This window comes from Coregonus lavaretus, assembly GCF_964263955.1.
Source record: "Coregonus lavaretus genome assembly, chromosome: 3".
NCBI lineage: Eukaryota > Metazoa > Chordata > Actinopteri > Salmoniformes > Salmonidae > Coregonus > Coregonus lavaretus.
The window spans coordinates 64,658,265-64,676,777 of record NC_139990.1 but is presented as its reverse complement, the minus strand read 5'-3'; the positions used below and the strand labels follow the sequence as shown (position 1 = coordinate 64,676,777).

The 18,513-nt window shown below is 44.4% G+C and overlaps 1 protein-coding gene across 5 annotated transcripts; it reads right to left on the bottom strand.

Moving 5' to 3' along the window:
• Positions 1-1,169: 1,169 nt before the first annotated feature.
• LOC311126943 (bromodomain-containing protein 2-like) lies at positions 1,170-9,497 on the bottom strand. 5 transcript variants are annotated; one of them, XM_084158665.1, is made up of 12 exons: positions 9,376-9,497; positions 7,267-7,555; positions 6,933-7,070; positions 6,610-6,760; positions 6,236-6,393; positions 5,561-6,064; positions 5,211-5,339; positions 4,636-4,881; positions 4,004-4,275; positions 3,058-3,386; positions 2,652-2,777; positions 1,170-2,541 (listed from the first exon to the last, which is right to left on the bottom strand). In XM_084158665.1, the coding sequence occupies exons 1-12, from the start codon at positions 9,405-9,407 to the stop codon at positions 2,414-2,416; spliced, it is 2,502 nt and encodes an 833-aa protein (XP_084014791.1). In that variant the 5' UTR covers positions 9,408-9,497; the 3' UTR covers positions 1,170-2,413. The 5 variants fall into 5 exon arrangements, with proteins under 5 accessions (XP_084014791.1, XP_084014792.1, XP_084014790.1 ...); XM_084158666.1 differs by having other exon boundaries at positions 4,648-4,881; XM_084158664.1 differs by having other exon boundaries at positions 7,267-7,558; positions 9,376-9,465.
• Between the last annotated feature and the right edge of the window lie 9,016 nt (positions 9,498-18,513).

The window sequence follows — 18,513 nt, the reverse complement described above, 5'->3', positions numbered from 1 at the left end:
GTGACGTTTGTCAGGTAGATAACAGTTGAGCGGTGTCTCTGATGTCAGTACTCTCATCCTGTGCTATAGAAAAAAGATTGAAGCCATCTGCTTAGTTAGCATGCTTGCTTAAAAGAAAATGACGATTGAGATTATATTCCTTAAAAACGGCAACACTTTCTTGGCATATCAGCCTTATGTCCAATATTAATTTTAAAAAAGTATTTTGCTGTCCATTCTTTAAACACACGACATTCAGAGTCCACTTTTCTCATTTTCGCAGCACTCATTTTTCACGTCAAAAGTCATGAAGTGGCTAAGTGACTGAGCGCATTCTGAATCTGACTGTAAACCCAAATACAGAGCGTGCTGCCAGGCTACAGCGTCATCTATTGGAGGTTGTTTGTATATTACAGTGAGTAATTTTTTCCTAAAAATCATAACTCAAATATAATATATAGGGGGGGGGGGTTAGAGCCTAATTTTTTTCAATTGACTGATTTTCAATTTACTAATTCCCTTATATGAACTGTAACTCAGTAAAATCTTTGAAATGGTTGCATTTATATTTTTGTTCAGTGTATATATATAAATAAATAAAGTGTGTACTGTGTATACATATCACAAATGAATATAAAAGGCTTTATAGAAGAGTTCTCATTTTAATATATATATATATATATATATACAGTTTTCAAACGACAGGTATGCTTCTGAGAGGCAGCAATCCAGTCAACCAGTAGGCAAAACATGTTCAGGATATGTTCTGGGGAAACAAAGCATGACTAGGAGGAGGAGAAATACAGAGTATAAAAGAAAAGCAAGACAGGGAAAAAGAGTCACTGGTAGAAAGAAACATGATCATTTGTACCACTGAAATACAGTACTATATATATATATATATATATATATATATTATAATAATTTCCTTAAAAAGAGATCTAACAGCATAGCTTCTGTACATCTTTCATCTGGTGTATCTCTTGGTCCAAACTTGAATTTAGGATGTCTGCTCCTGTATACATTCTCTATGGTGATTTTTAACATCTAGCCAGCGGTTAGCTTGCAAAGCACATCATACTGTGACACTTTCTGTATTTTGAAAGTTCTATGTTGAAAACTTGATTGCTGACATGCAAAACATTTTGGGACTGTATCAACAGTGGACTAACGAAACAAATACCAAATAATAGTTTAAGTGGAATTTTCCTTTAAGAACAAACAGCGTTAATGGAATTGCTTAGAACTGATGACCGATCAGATTCTAAGACTACAGTGATTGTAAGACTGCAGTGTCACCATAAAGAAACCTACTCCTATGCTGAGAAATGACAGATTGGTTGTTTCTAAAATGGTAAGTGCCATATCTCACTGTCAAGAAAAATAGTTTCAGCAGTTAGATCTCTTAAGTGTTACATATGGAATGGAAATAAAACTCTCCTTCTGCCTCTGAACTTTATGTCCAGCTAAATGTTGGTCTGTTAGCAGTAAGAACAGATGTAAAATGAAACACAGAAAACAACAAAAATGTACCCACTCTTGTGACTGCAGCTATAAGACTTGACAGAAAAGACAAAACTACCAGAGCTGTAAATCAACCACTAGCCAGAGTGAAGGCCTCGTAGTGAAAGAACAGATAAGTATATGCACTACGACACGCACTCCACATAGCTGTCTGGGAGGGCAAGTGGGGTTTCTGCTATATTGCTTATATCCATCCAGTTCTAATCAATCTATGAGGGCACATCAAGAAGTGTCCAACATGGGGCTGGGCACATCTCTCCACATCCTTTCACTACTCCTCAGTCTCCCTCTTTGGGGGACTGCCATAAAATTATTCTTTATAAAAGAAATGTAGATAAATTGTACAAGTATTTACACAGGGAGGAGAGGGATAACAAGGCATCTTGAGTCGAAGAGAGTTGGGCCATTGCGGTTTCTGTGAACATTCCGAGAACCACTTTCTCCTCCATAGCCGTTGCTAAGTGATAATTGACAATTCCGTTTATTTCTGATAGTTTCAAAACCTATGAAGATGTCCAGTGAAAGCAGATATGCAATTTGTTGACACCACAACACAGTAAAGACTTGGATATACATTATCCTGAATGGTCATTTCATAGGGAATTGTCAGAGGCGCTCTCGTATTGTTACATTACCAACACTTTGAGAATAAAGCCGCTAACATGGCAGCCGTTCTAAAACCTGGCCGAACTCTCAATATATGTTTCTGGTCTTCAGTATCCTTAGTGACCTTCACTCGTCCTCCACCCCGCATACAAATCCCACAATCATCATTCTCTTGGAGTGTTCATGCTGGGGTGCCTTTCGAGGGAGGGGCGCTCTTTTCCCTCCCTTTACTGTCCCAGGAGACCTGGGACTGCCGCATGTCCCTGAGCTCTATGGGGGTTCCCTCCCCTCTCCCACTGTCTCATCAACCCGAGTCTGATTCACTGGTGTCAGAGGAGGAGGATGACGAGGAGGAGGAAGAGTCTGAGCTGGAGCTGCTGCCGCTGAGGCGGGAGGGCCGGGCGTGGGGCTCTACACCGCTGAGCTTCTCCGCTGTGAGAGAGAGCGAAACAGAGGGGGAATAGGATTAGCATTTATCGCCATGCTAAATGCTACATGTGCAACAGCCGCTCCCCGTGTGTCTGTGTATGTGTGGTTCTCACCCTTGGGTTTCTGGGGTTTCTTGCCAGAGTTGAGCTGTCCGCTGACATCCTGCAGCCTCCTCTCCAGCTCCCTCTTCTTCTCCAGGGCCAGCTCCTCTCTGGACTTGCCGGGGCCCCCTTTCTTCACTGTTACACACAGACAGGACAGGTTCAAGGTTACACACTCAGCCCACACATAAATATCTAAACATTCCATAGTGAAAGACTGGTTCATTTTGTATGGTATTAGTCAACCAGAGCGCTAGCATGTAGCATTTTATCACCACAGCACCAGCTTGTAGCATCAGTTCTTTGTAGCATAACATGGCATTAGCAAGTGTCTGCAGTGACAACATAACACATTCCCCTTCACACCATACTAGCTAACCACAGCTAGCATTAGCTATCGCTATCCGTTCCCGCTCACCATAAGGCTTACGGGGCTTCTTCCTCAGGCATGTCATGACGTAGCGCTCCAGCTCACGCAGCGTCGACGGCTTGAGCGTCTCAAAGTCGATCTCGATCTCCTCTGGATTGGTATCGCGCAGCGAGGGCTCGCGGGACTGGATTATGTGGACGACGCGGCCCAGCTTCTCACCGGGCAGCTTGTTGATGTCCAGGCTCAGCTGGCGCTTCTCGTCGTACGACATGGGAGACGTCTCCTCCTCCTCCTCCTCCTCGGAGTCGTAGTGGGGCAGCATGGAGGCAGGTGAGGCGTAGTAGGGCATGGTAGCAGCCTGGGACTTCTTGGTGTTCCTAGGGAGAAGGGGGGACAGGTGGAGGCTGTTAGAGGACTGTGGAGTAGTACTAGAGACGTTGTATGCAAACTCTTCCAGCGGGGAGCCCATTTTTTCGCACCCAAATTTGTGGGGACCGAATTTTAATTTTTTTGTAATAATTTCTCGTGACCCCACCCCAAATATAAAGACAACCTACATTTCAGTACATTTAGATTTTTACATCAACAAATCACCTTCAACTCATTACATTTCCATCTCTTATCAAAATGAACTTTATACATTGTCCCATTCAATAATCTGTACTCTGCGACCCCACTGTAGTTAATTGTCCTGGGGCCCTGACTTTGAATACCATGGCACTAGAGACAAATGCAGGTCAAGTTGGAAATTGCAGTGTGATAAAGAGAGGAAGTAGAAAATGGTGTAAGAAACTTTAAAAAGTGAAGTGAGGAAAGGTGGAAAGAGGAAGCAATGTGAAAGAAGTCTACAAAATGAGAGACGGAAACAAGCAAGGTAGGAGAAATAGAGGACATGGATCACAGATCGAGAGACGGAGAAGTAAAGAGAAAATGCGTCAGAAAAGTAGAGTTAAAGCAAAGAGAAAGGTTGTGTTTGAGGTCAGTGTAGGCTTACTTGCTGCCCTTCTTCCTGCCGGGGCCGCTCTTGCCCTGCGAGGAGGCGGGAGCTGAGCTCCTACTGGATTTACTCTTTGGCGTCTTCACCGGCTTGGCCGTCGGCATCTCCCAGTCCTCACCCCCTACCGCCGCGCAGGGCCGTCCTCGATTTCGCTTCTCCTGCTTTTTCTTCTTCTTTTTCTCCTTCTTGTCTTTCTTCTCCCTCTTCTTCTTGTTCTTGACGATGGGGCCCTGGGAGAGGGCTGCCAGCTGCTCGTGTACGGCTCGGAGCTGTGACGGGGGGCAGACCAGAGGTGGAGTGTTCAACTGGACAACTACACTTCACTTTTATGGCTAGGTCATGAAGGAATACTGTGATATTACAGTGTAATAGTGAGCAAATACTGCAAATAGCCCATGTAGGCTTGTGTACATACATGTTTGAACACAGAGTATTTGTATAAACATGTACACCAAATGAGTGTGAAAGTATGCATACGAGCATGGATTTGTCTGAATATTACAAAAACCTGTATTAGAGAGGTCTAAACGATATTGATGCAGTCTATGCATGTGGTGTGTAGATGAAAACAGGCCTGTGTTAGGTGTGTGTGGTGCAGTGTGTTAGGTGAACGGGGGGGTTGAGTCTACCTGTGTACACACCTGGTCCTGTAACTCGGCCAGGCGGTGTGCTCGCTCCTCCTCGCTGTCCGAGCTGGGGCTGCTCTCGCTCTCACTGCTGGGCTCGCTCTCCGACGAGGAGGACGAGGACGAGGAAGAAGACGAGGAGTCACCACCACCGTGAGTGCCCATGCCGCCGCCCATGCCACGGGACATGGGAGGAGCCTGCTGGAGGGGCTCGTCGGGCATCTTGGCGAAGCGGAACTCAAACACGTCCTGGATGGACAGATAGACAAAACGGAGTGAGAGCTTGTTTATTTACTCCATTGTGGATCATGTCCCTATTGTTTTGTTACACAATAATAACAGTTATCACAAGAGAGAAAGTTGTAGGGACAGAACAGAGAAATGCAATTTACATTTGACATATTAGTCATTAAGCAAACTTATCCAGAGTGACTTGCAGTCAGTGCATTCAGACAAGGTTGGTAAGACGACCACATATCGCAGGTAAAGCCCCCTGAGCATGCAGTGGACATAGAGGTCAAGCAACAAAGGTGAACTAAGGGTTCCAGGGTGAGTTGTGGTGACGGAACTGAGCTCACCTGCAGCTTGCGGGCCATGCCCACTACGTCATGGTCGGGGGGGTTGTATTTGTAGCAGTTGGAGAACATGAGTCGGACGTCAGCGGAAAACTGCTGCGAATCCCTGTACTCCCGACTGTCCATCTTCCTCTGAGAGAAAGACAGGAGAGAAAAGAGAAGGTTTTAAACTCCAACAGATAAAGGAGATGACTCCAGATAGGGATAAGCCTCCTTAGTTTCATACTGTGACAGATATCCACACAAAACAAATGTGAGAAGATATGAGGTAATAATCCATGAACTGTGTATTTGAGCCACATTCAGTTCTCATTGAGTCACGGCATTGCGACATCTTTATCTTGCAAGCTGACCTTGATGTTGCTGAGGTCCATGGGGCACTTGATGATGTCGTGGTAGTCGTGCAGGCCCAGGGCCGAGGCGTCCACGGGCTTGTAGAAGGGCCAGGCGTAGGCCGCGTGTTTCTTGGATAGCAGATCCTTCAGCACGCTGTTACAGTAACGCAGCTGTTGGCTCAGCTTGGCCCGCCGCGGCGCCTTGGGCTGCACAGAGTCCGGCAGGTCCTTCTTGGGGGGCTTGATGGGGCGTCCACTGCCCCCTCGCCGCGCCAGGGTCTTCCCGCCTCCGGCCATCATGGGCTGGAGCAGGACGGGGCCTCCTGGGCCCATGGGTCCTCTAACCAGGCTGGGAGGGGGGTCCATGTCCCCCAGGGAGGCGAGGGAGGAGGGGTCGTGGCTCAGCCCTTGCCCGTGGCCTCCTTTCCCCAGGCCCACCATCCGGCCCCCTCCTACGGCCAGGGGCATGGTCATCATGGTGGAGGGAGTGGTGGTGTCCGCCTTCCGCTTCACTCCCTTCTTCTGCACAGAGAGAGAGGAGTTACAGTATGGTTTTCTGTTTGACAATGGAGGTTCTGTAGCCTATATACAGTGTGTAACAGGCAGCAGCAACAAATTTGTAGCATCAATACAGTGTTCAGTACTATAGCAAGTTCCTATTCAGGTCTTAGCATATTGAGTAAAGTGTGGTACCTTGGCGGTGGGCTGTGTGGGGGGCAGGCTCAGCAGCTGTGTGGGGGGCAGACTCTTGGGCAGCATGGTCTGAGGGGGGGTGTCGGAGTCACCCGTGTCAGAGGAGGATGGGGAGTATGCCGACTGAGACACTGCAGGGACCTGGTGAGCTTTCGACGCTGAGCGAGGGGCAGAGAAAAATCAGACCCAAGAACACACCCATAGTGGTAATACTACCAAAAAATATTATGGGCAAGGAGGTACAGTCCATGTTAAACAAGGTTGCACATGTGTTCCTACTCATCTTTAACCACACATACACAGTATATCCACTAACACTTCGTTGAACATTTATCTTGCCTGCTTTTCCCATCACATTCTCCAGAGTGACTCACCATTGGCCTTGCGGCCTCCTTTGCCAGGCTTGCCCGGTTTGCCCCTGGGGGCAGGAGGGGCTAGCTCAATCTCCTCCTGGGGCATCTGGGCCACCTTCTGCAGGAACACCTTCTCCAGGGACTGGGCCATCAGCACTATGTCATCTGTGGGCTGGGGGAGGAGAAGAAGCCACATGCACTTAATAATCAACATCCAGTTAACACAGGTACATCTACAGTTGCTGTGAATATGGAAAGACCTTGTGATAAATTAGATAAATACATTAGCTCTGTTGTCATTGATGCATTAGCCTGATCTATACATGTAAATATTAGGGCCATACCTTGTTGTAGATATAGCAGTTGGTGAACATGGTGTTGAAGTCCTGCATGCACTCACTGGCACTGCGGTAATAGTTGTTCTCCAGCCGCTTCTTGATGGTGCCCATGTCCATGGGTTGCTTGATGATCTTGTGATAATCCTAGGAGAGCAAGAAAGAACGGAATAAAGAAAAAGAGAGTAATGACTGTTGAATGGCGGTGTGACACTGATGTAAACTATGGACGAACGCTCATGGCGGTAGGCCTACATGGTGGTGGGTTGTAACAAAAGCTTGCAACCCCTATGGCTCTCTAGGACCAGTTGGTGACCACTAATCTCTACTAACAGTAACTCACTGGGAGGTTGAGTCTGAAGGCGTCCACTGGCTCATGGAAGGGCCAGGCAAAGTGGTGCCTCCACAGGGACTTGATCATGGCCTTCTGGAGGAACTGCAGCTGGTTGGTCATGCAGCCCTGCCGGCCGGGGTCCCTGACGGGGGGCTGGACCGGGGGAGGGGGCGGCGCGTGCGGAAGCTGGGGGCTCTCGAATCCTTCATACAGCAGTGATGGCTTCCGCATGCGCTTGCCTGGGCCCGAGGCGTGGTGCTCCATCCCGCCGCCAGACAGCCCCACCACTCCCAGAGAGCTGCTGACCAGTAGAGGAGAGAGGAACAGACGGTGGGAGAGGTTGAAGTAGTGGGATAGACAGGACAGGCGCAGGGAAGGCAGAAGGGGGTGTATGAGGGGAGAAATACATTTTGGCAGAAAACTCATTCATATGCTAAAATTATCCCTGAGCTCTGGCATTTCAAAAGTAGTAAGCTACACTGTGCTTGATCTTTGCAATACTTCATCATTGCCCTACAGTCAGTGTCAATACAGTCAACTTATTGTGCATTGAAAGCACAGGAAGCCAACGACAAACTTTAAGGTGCAGGCTATACAATTCAAGCAGGAAAGCATTAGGGGGGAACCTGGGACTACATGACTGATAGAGGTATCAAAACACAGGCCCTTCCCCATCTGCTCCCTCACCAAGGCATTGATTCTATCAATAAGCTGCCACTTTTGCCACAGCCCCAGCAACCCAGATCACTGGATGGGAAATCCCTGGGGCAGCACTGAAGCACTACTGTACTCAACATCAGTACTGTACAGCACTTAGGGCATTTACACTTGCATTCAGTGATAGAATAGGGAAAACATCCAGGTTCTCCCTCTATTCCCTTCCATCTTTGTGCTGTGTGGACCAGATTTTGATGATTTTATCCCAGTCACTCCAGGGCTCACACAGCACACACATGACAACCCACTGACACACAATGTGAGGCCAAGCTCATGAGCTGATTTTCCATCTCAGGACTTACACACCAACACAACATGGCCTTGTTAAGTTAACCCGTTGAAGAAAAGGGAAAGAGCTGCAGAGTATCTGTCAATGCATAAGTAATTTTATTCCTTGATAACCCGGAAAAAGACTGATAGTATGTTGACCAGTTTACTGCTCTCTCTATGCGTGTTTGTTATACTTAGCCTAACCTCCCAAGTATTTTCGTTGAATTAACTTTGATTTAAATGGTGTTAACCGGTAATAGGCAATAATCAAAGGCATTAGCTAGTTAGTTTTATTGTGATATGCTTTAATTCGTAAATGTGGCAATCATTTCAGCCGGCAGAGAGACGAGGCTTCCGCGCTTATATTAGTCATCGCTTGGGGTCAGTGTCGCCGCCCCGCCTTTTTTGAGTGTTTGTAAACACACCGACACCAAAACAGACCTCCGGGATCGTCAGTCAAAACCTTCAAACGCCTGTGACTCAAACCCTTGCACAACTATCCAATCAGCTCCTCCTGTTACTAGCTTGTTTATGTGAGACCCCATTTGTGGAAACGCTAACTTAGCTGGCTAGCTTAGAACCATCGCATCGTTTGTAAACAACAGTAGCTAGTTACCAAGCTAGTTAGCCAGGACGCTAACGTTTGCTAGCGAACATCAGAAAGTGAACAACTGGGTTAGGGCAACTGAAGAAGCTACAAATAAATTGCACATCTGCGGCCCTAGCTCAACAGTTTATTTCTCTGTCATAAGATTTATAGCAGGAAAATGGCGGTGGCGCAGTGCCGCTCAATGAAGCGTTTCATCACCACAGCCAATTCCAAACAATCACCCAGCACTAAGATATTGAGTAGGCTGACCCAAACAATAGGTCAATATCCACCCTCACTGCATAGCTAGCTATCTAGGGGGGTGTTAGGAACAAAAAATATATATATTTACATTTTACTAGCCAACGGAATATTTTCATTGGTTGGTGTCAGAGTTGAGAAAAGACTAGTTAGCTAGCTGATGCACCGACAGTGAATACTAGTTAACTAGGTTTAGCCATTCAGTCCCGATTCGTGTTAATTGTCAAGCCTGCAAAATCAGTTCCGACCTGAGGCTGAAGGTACAATATTCCGAATGGTACCTGTCAAGGGGCGTGTTAACGGCCGTTTCCATCAGGATGGATCCGGATTATTTGTATGTTCCAATTTTTCCACTGTTATGTTTCCACTAAATAATACCCGAAACGTTCTACAATGAAATGGCGCTGAAAAGCTTCCGCCTGCCTCTTTATAAACATACCACGTGGCGTTTCCGTGCAATTCCTGTCAGGTTTCTCGTAATACTGGCTTTCGATTGGCTACTACGCATAGGTTCTAGATCATCATTGGCTATCCATGCTGTCTGTAATTTAACATGCCACACCCTACAAGAAGAGCATCCTGTTCCTTTAGCTTCAGGCGGCTAAACTAGCTAGTTAGATAAAAACAACACAGATTATTTGTTTATACAACCGTTATCATCTTTACGTTTACGGAACCTAATGCTTATTACTAGCTACTCCGAATTCTAAATACAAAAAAATTATTACCGGCGGTAGGTCCTCCTCACGACTGGGTACTATTTCCCAGTTGGTAGCCCAAGTAGCTAACGACATAACGGTAGCTAGCTAAAATAGCCAGAAAATCACCAGCCTTTTAGGCACACTGGCACCTACTTTTTTTCCTTGTAGGGTATATCAGCTGTATCCAATGATTTAAATATACACACATCATTGGCTGTATCATCCGCAGTTGTAGGATTTATTCAGTCACTAGGTTGGAGCATAACTCAGGTTTTTTATTTGGAGTGGAAGTTATGCAATCTGTCACATCAGTGGGAGATAAGGGCAGTTCAGCCATAAAATGATAATGCCGAAATGTTAAGAAGTTGTTGTCAACATCTTGTCATGTTGCATGGATAATTTTTCAGACAGCTTGATTTTCTCAATTCGTTTCACATAATTCAAAAGGGATAGGCCCTAGGCCTACTTATAGGATAAGTAGCCTAGCTTTTTATTATAGAGCTGCATCTGCTTGCCTCTCCAATTCCTTGCAAACAAGTCCTCCAGTTAGCTTTGCTTCAGTGATATTTATTTCAGATTTCATTTCTGTTTTCAGATGAAGGAGTGGGGACTGCGGCTGCTAGACTTTTGAGATGCACCCAGGGGAGGTTGCACACTGCAAAATCAGCCACATGACAAATATCACAGCGGGCATCCCTCCCCACATAATTTTTACGGTTTATGGGGCATCCAATACATTGCAACTCTAAAGTTTGTCAGGGGCCCTGGCCAAGAGTCGATACAGGCCTATAATTCTAACCCTGGATGTTCCAGTTTATCATAAAGTTTAGGCCAGGCTTTTCCCATGAGTTGCACTCTATTGAACAGATATGCTAGAGTAGCCTACAAGCTTTTGCAGTGAGATATCTTTGTCCAGGGCTATTAATGTTCAAAATGAATTGAAAGTGAACGTTTTTAAACCTGACATTTAGCCAAAAGTCACAGGATTAATAAGGAAAGGAAAATCGGGCTTTGTCCTTATGGTAGACTAAAGGTTCCACAATCAATGGCATTTTAGCAATTCCAGTTGGCTGTGTTGACTGCAGCAAGATGACAACAAACTAAGTCCACGTGAGATGATGACAGCACTGTGAATCATTATTACAGATGACAATCCAGGAGGAATAACATTGTTGTGGATGGCTTACCAGAGTCTCCACATGAGACCTGGATGGAGAAAGTGAGAAAAATGATCACTGAAAAGATGCAGATGGATCATAGAAAGATTGCAAGTTCACCTGCCTCATCTAAAGCCTCTTCTTTTGGGGTGCTGCTATAGGCCACCAAGTCCTATCTGTCAGTATTTGGATAATATGTGTTCAATGCTTGATAGTGTGTGCGATGTTAACAGAGAGGTCTATTTTCTGAGGAAGCTTTTAACTGTGGCTAATGCCTGTAATATGACCCATGTTTTACTCAACCAACTAGAGTGCATACCAATAGTGTTGGATCTGTGTCATCCACTTGTATTGATCATATCTTCAATAATGCTGCAGAGCTTAGCTCCAAAGCAATATCAGTCCCATTGGCTGTGGTGACCATAACATTCTGGCAATAACAAGGAAAGCCAAAGTGCCAAATGTTGGGCCTAAAGTAATTTATAAGAGATCATATAAAGTTTTTTTTTTTGAAGATTTAAAAAAAAATGTATGTTGGTCTGATGTGTATGAAGAAGTGAATCCAGATGCAGCACTGGAAGTATTTGTAAAATTATTCATGCCAATTGTTGACAATAATGCACCTGTTAAGAAATCAACTGTGAGAACTGTTGGAGCCCTCTGGATTGATGATGAATTGAAAAATGGTATGGTTCAAAGAAATGGTGTAAAAGAGGTGGCAAACAAGTCAGGCTGGTCAGCTGATTGGTTGACGTACTGTAAATTGAGAAATTATGTGACTAAACTTAACAAAAAGAAGAAACTATATTACCAAACCAAGATAAATGACATAAAACACAATGGAAAAGACTTTGGAGTATCTTCAATGATATGGGCAGAAAACCCAATTCATCGCCATCATTCATTGAAGTTGATGGGTCATTTATAACAAAACCTTTTGATATTGGCAATCATTTCAATGTCTGTTTCACTAGTAAAGTGGAAAAAGTCAGAAGTGAAATGAAAACATTGATCAGTGAACTATCATATTTTTGTATAAAATATATAATAATGAAAGAGAAGGATGGCTGTTTTGAATTTGGTCAAGTTAGTGTGGGAGAGGTGGAAAAACGATTGTTATCCATCAATAATGATAAGCAAACACGTATAGAAAACATTGATGGGAAACTATTGAGAATGGTAGCAGACTGTATTGCCGCCCCCATTTGCTATATCTTTAACCAAAGCCTAAAGTTGTGTGTAGAAGGAAGCTAAAGTAATTCCACTGCCTAAAAATAGTAAAGCACCCTTTGTTGGCTATAACAGCCGCCCAATCAGTTTCGCTGCCTGCTCTTAGAAAACTGATGAAGAGAATTGTGTTTGACCAAATACAATGCTATTTTTCAGAGAACAAGTTAACTACTGACTTTCAGCATGCATATAGAGAAGGGCACTCAACTTGTACTGCACTGACTCAGGTGACAGATGATTTCTTAAAATAAATGGATAATAAGATGATAGTTGGAGCTGTATTGTTAGATTTCAGTGCAGCCTTTGATGTTATTGATCATAAATAGTTATTGAAGAAACTCACTTGCTTTGGCTTTACATCACCTGCCATCACATGGTTTGACAGTTATTTATCCAATAGAACCCAGAGAGTGTTCTTCAATGGAAGCTTCTCTAACATCAGATATGTACAGTACGTTGTCCCTTAGGGCAGTTGCCTTGGGCCGTTTCTCTTCTCTATTTTTAAAAATGATTTGCCACTGGTCTTACACATGTACAGTGAGGGGAAAAAAGTATTTGATCCCCTGCTGATTTTGTACGTTTGCCCACTGACAAAGACATGATCAGTCTATAATTTTAATGGTAGGTTTATTTGAACAGTGAGAGACAGAATAACAACAAAAAAATCCGGAAAAACGCATGTCAAAAATGTTATAAATTGATTTGCATTTTAATGAGGGAAATAAGTATTTGACCCCTCTGCAAAACATGACTTAGTACTTGGTGGCAAAACCCTTGTTGGCAATCACAGAGGTCAGACGTTTCTTGTAGTTGGCCACCAGGTTTGCACACATCTCAGGTGGGATTTTGTTCCACTCCTCTTTGCAGATCTTCTCCAAGTCATTAAGGTTTCGAGGCTGACGTTTGGCAACTCGAACCTTCAGCTCCCTCCACAGATTTTCTATGGGATTAAGGTCTGGAGACTGGCTAGGCCACTCCAGGACCTTAATGTGCTTCTTCTTGAGCCACTCCTTTGTTGCCTTAGCGGTGTGTTTTGGGTCATTGTCATGCTGGAATACCCATCCACGACTCATTTTCAATGCCATGGCTGAGGGAAGGAGGTTCTCACCCAAATTTGACGGTACATGGCCCCGTCCATCGTCCCTTTGATGCAGTGAAGTTGTCCTGTCCCCTTAGCAGAAAAACACCCCCAAAGCATAATGTTTCCACCTCCATGTTTGACGGTGGGGATGGTGTTCTTGGGGTCATAGGCAGCATTCCTCCTCCTCCAAACACAGCGAGTTGAGTTGATGCCAAAGAGCTCGATTTTGGTCTCATCTGACCACAACACTTTCACCCAGTTCTCCTCTGAATCATTCAGATGTTCATTGACAAACTTCAGACGGGCCTGTATATGTGCTTTCTTGAGCAGGGGGACCTTGCGGGCGCTGCAGGATTTCAGTCCTTCACGGCGTAGTGTGTTACCAATTGTTTTCTTGGTGACTATGGTCCCAGCTGCCTTGAGATCATTGACAAGATCCTCCCGTGTAGTTCTGGGCTGATTCCTCATCATTCTCATGATCATTGCAACTCCACAAGGTGAGATCTTGCATGGAGCCCCAGGCCGAGGGAGATTGACAGTTCTTTTGTGTTTCTTCCATTTGCGAATAATCACACCAACTGTTGTCACCTTCTCACCAAGCTGCTTGGTGATGGTCTTGTAGCCCATTCCAGCCTTGTGTAGGTCTACAATCTTGTCCCTGACATCCTTGGAGAGCTCTTTGGTCTTGGCCATGGTGGAGAGTTTGGAATCTGATTGATTGATTGCTTCTGTGGACAGGTGTCTTTTATACAGGTAACAAGATGAGATGAGGAGCACTCCCTTTAAGAGTGTGCTCCTAATCTCAGCTCGTTACCTGTATAAAAGACACCTGGGAGCCAGAAATCTTTCTGATTGAGAGGGGGTCAAATACTTATTTCCCTCATTAAAATGCAAATCAATTTATAACATTTTTGACATGCGTTTTTCTGGATTTTTTTGTAGTTATTGTGTTTCTCACTGTTCAAATAAACCTACCATTAAACGTATAGACTGACCATTTCTTTGTCAGTGGGCAAACGTACAAAATCAGCAGGGGATCAGTTGAGGACAGTTGAGCTGTGGTGGACCCGCAACCAAATATATTTATAACTAACCCAGGATAGTTCATCTGTGTCGTTCACAGTGTGAGCAAATGAAACATAGTGCAGAATAAGCAAGGAGGTGGGCAAAGCCAAGCACGAGCAAGCGATATCCTATTGGCGCGTTGTAACACGTAGTTGCATATTTCCTCTGTGAAGTGCGCGTGTGCACAAACTCAATTCGACCGTGCACACCTAAACAGTGCAATTTTTTAAAACTTTCGCAATGCGTCAAGTCTATAAAATTTACTGCACTGTGTTCGTAAAATTCTAGTTTTGGGAACAGCAAAAAGGATTGAGATCTAGTTCCATCCTCTCCCACTACTCGCGACTGGACTTCCTCTCACTAACATATTTGGTAGTGAGAAAACGTTGTAAACCGATGCTTCAGCTTTATAGTCCCCATGACGTGTCTCGGCTACCCCTTGTCTGTGCTGCGACTGCTGCCAGTCTCTGGCTGCTCCAGCAATGTGTACGTTTGTGGACCTAACCAGGGGCGGCCTGTTCAATAGGGCGATATGGGCGACGCACTGCCAAACGGGAAAAGGAAGGGATTTTTTTTCTAATCAATTATATCACGGCAACAGTAGTTATCAGTGTTGTAATCTATACGTCTGATCTGCCACAGTGCCACACTGCCACTAAATGTCGAATCAGGCTAAAGTCGTGCTTCAAATGGCTCCCCCCCCTTTTGGGGCGATTTCAGTCAGGTTGAAAATCGCCCAGAAGTCTCTCATAGCCTCTAATGTAAAATCTATTTTTTTCAAATTTCAGAGCCTTCAATACAATCTCTATGGGTGTCTGAGGGCTTGCACTTACGCGCTTTCGTCATACGTAACGTAACGTAACCATGAACGTAACTGAGAAAAGAGCGGATTGTGTCTTTGAAAGAAGTTCCTTTTTGTCGGCGAACAAAGGAAGATAAATTGGCAACGAAACAATTAGGACCTCCCAGACCAAATTTAATAATTCAACAGGTTTCTACTAAAGGCGGAAAGTCCTACACCCGAGGATTTTCCAAAAATTGGTACGAACGGAAAAATAACATTGCCACTCAACTTGATGAGGGATACAGGCTAGCTGTCCGCCGCCACAACGATGAGGTTAGTGTTGATAATCACAAGCAGTGGCGGCTCCTGAAAAAATTCTCAGGAGGGGCAATTTTTCTGATGATTTAGGTGACCTACACACATTTTAAAAAAGATATGTCCAGCAACAACATGAAGACAGGGGCAGCATATAAGTCAATACCAGAAGCATTTATTGACTGATCTGGGGAGATGGATTCCAGTTTCTGTGACAGATTATAAATAATCTCTGATGCCTTTGTTATATTAGCTTTTGGTTGAATGTACTGTCGTAGTAAATATATAATGTTATAGCTTGGTCTGACTAAAATCTTGTGCATATCCACCCTGTCCAAAGTCTCTACTTGGTCTCAGTTCTCCAGTAAACTTGTGATTATCAACAGTACACAACGGTAACAAACAATTGGGGGAACTCACGGGGCAGATAGTAAGGTCACAGTGACACAGAAAGCAGTTCAATGTCGGGGCTCGGGGGTACAGAGTCGCTCTCTTACCAGGATCGATTTTCCCTGTGACTGTCAGATCGAGGTCCGCTCCGACCAGGGTGAAGCCGGCCGGCTCCACTTCTCTGTCCGGGACTCTGTCATCCAGCCAAGTCTCCCAGCTGTATTGGATTCCGCTGCCAGCAACGTTTTCATTATTTAGTCCGTTCGTAGTGGGTATGTACACGATCAACAAGATCAGTCCAAAACCCACCACTCGAAATCCATGGTTGGCAGAATGTTTGTAAACTAAGTGTACAAATTAAAAACATAAAATAACGCCACTAAGTGTACAAATTAAAAACATAAAATAACGCCACACTGCAGGTCGCAAAGAGACGCTGCTAGCCGCTATTTGCTTAGTTACGTTCATGGTTACGTCACGTATGACGAAAGCGCGTAAGTGCAAGCCCACAGACACCCATAGAGAATGTATTGAAAGCTTTGAAATTTGAAAAAAATAGATTTTACATGACAGGCTATGAGAGACTTCTGGGCGATTTTCAACCTGACTGAAATCGCCCAAAAACGGGCGGGGCCATTTGAAGCACGACTTTAGCCTGATTTGACATTTAGTGGCAGTCAGATCAGATTACAACACTGATAACTACTGTTGCCGTGATATAATTGATTAGAAAAAAAATCCCTTCCTTTTCCCGTTTGGCAGTGCGTCGCCCATATCGCCCTATTGAACAGGCCGTCCCTGATCACAAGTTTACTGGAGAACTGAGACCAAGTAGAGACTTTGGACAGGGTGGATATGGTATAATAAAGGCAGTTTATTCAGAGGTAAAGATATCTGGAATCGCGTGCACGGACCCGTTCGTCAAACTCTTAGGGAGCTATAAATTAAGCCCCATTACTTACCATATCAGATAAGAGAAATTGCTGCAGCTACATATATTTTACATCCTGGCCCTACATAGTTCACTATTTGCATCACTTACCAAAATATTACATGTGGTCATATATGCTTGGAAAGTGGAGATGCCATAGAACGTCAAAAAAGTAAACATTGCTGGAGACACATTGCCGTTTTGGAGAAGACATCGCGTTTGCTAGCGAAGAGATTTGTTGTGGCAAATGAACTTGGGCTGGGAATTGCCAGGAACCTCACGATAAGATATATGCATCAGCATTGCGAGTCTCATGATTCTATACGTATTGCGATTCGATACTGTGATTTTATTGCGCACCATATGTCTGTTGCAGAGGGATCAGAAAGCCATGAGAACGAGTTTTGATCAGTCATGGAAATAAAAGTGCTGAAAACAAATTGGCTCCCAATGTGAAAAGATTGAGAACAAGCTATGAAGGAACAATAATGGTGTTTTGGTGCAGGTACAGCCAACTAGCGCTAAAATATTGCGATATTGTCAATACAGTATATCGTAAAGTATCACTATGTAACTCGATTTCTTTCACCCCAATCCCTCAAATTAACGGTAAATAACTGAATTGTTTGCCCCACATTTAGCTAAGATGATTAGCTAGCCAGCTAAAATGTTTTATTTAGTTAGCAGTCGCATCTACAATAGTTTACTGTCAATAACATGTCTCCAAAAATGACGTGGTGTCTCCAATTGTGTTGACATTTTACAATTGCGATGCGCATCCATGAGTATCCACTTTCTGTAGCTCAGCTGGTAGAGCATGGCGCTTGTAACGCCAAGGTAGTGGGTTCGATCCCCGGGACCACCCATACACAAAAATGTATGCACGCATGACTGTAAGTCGCTTTGGATAAAAGCGTCTGCTAAATGGCATATTATTATTATTATTATTATTATCTGAAGAGAGCCCCGAAACATTGTGTGCAGACATTTTATGCAATAAATGAAGTAGGTTGAATCTAGTAGTTCTGATCTTCTGATTGGTCCTGATGAGTTGGGCGAGGTCCCCTCCAGGCTACTGTCACTGTTGCATTGGCTCTGAGTCGGGTTCTCTGTCTTCAAATGTTCAGCCTAAGAGAGGGGATTTTTGTGTGTGTGTGTGTGTGTGTGTGTTTAACAGTGATGATGTGTGTGTGTGTGTGTGTGTGTGTGTGTGTGTGTGTGTCCTCAGAGCAAGAACTCGTGAGTTGGAAGAACTGAGAGGCCTATGGCGTGGGTGTTGTCCTTGGCCACCTGCTGACAAGGCTGACAAGATAGGACCCTTTTGTCCATTGTTATTGGATAGGAACAGAACTTATAACCAGCTCCTGACCTAAATAGATCTTAGCACAACATTTTACTCAACATATCATATTCCATATTCACTATAACAAATATATTTACTACGACATTAGCAAGAACCGCCACATCCTCAGCCGGCTAATCCAGTGTGTGAAGTTTTGCGGAGTGTTTGAGTTAGCTTTGCGAGGCAAAGATGAAACTGAGGGCTCCACCAACCCTGGTAAGCCAACACTTTTGAGATCAGTCAATAAATGCTTCTGGTATTGACTTATATGCTGCCCCTGTCTTCATGTTGTTGCTGGACATATCTTTTTTAAAATGTGTGTAGGTCACCTAAATCATCAGAAAAATTGCCCCTCCTGAGAATTTTTTCAGGAGCCGCCACTGATTGCAACTGTTATGAAACTGCCTCTGTGTTAAGCGTCAT

Excerpts from the sequence above, each read along its gene's own strand:
- LOC311126943 (XM_084158662.1), bottom strand. The coding sequence starts at position 7,683 with ATGAGTTTTCTGCCAAAATGTATTTCTCCCCTCATACACCCCCTTCTG. Across the intron at positions 6,761-6,932 it reads ACTGCTATATCTACAACAAG|CCCACAGATGACATAGTGCT; the intron begins GTATGGCCCTAA and ends CTCCTCCCCCAG. Across the intron at positions 2,778-3,057 it reads GAAGCCCCGTAAGCCTTATG|TGAAGAAAGGGGGCCCCGGC; the intron begins GTGAGCGGGAAC and ends TGTGTGTAACAG.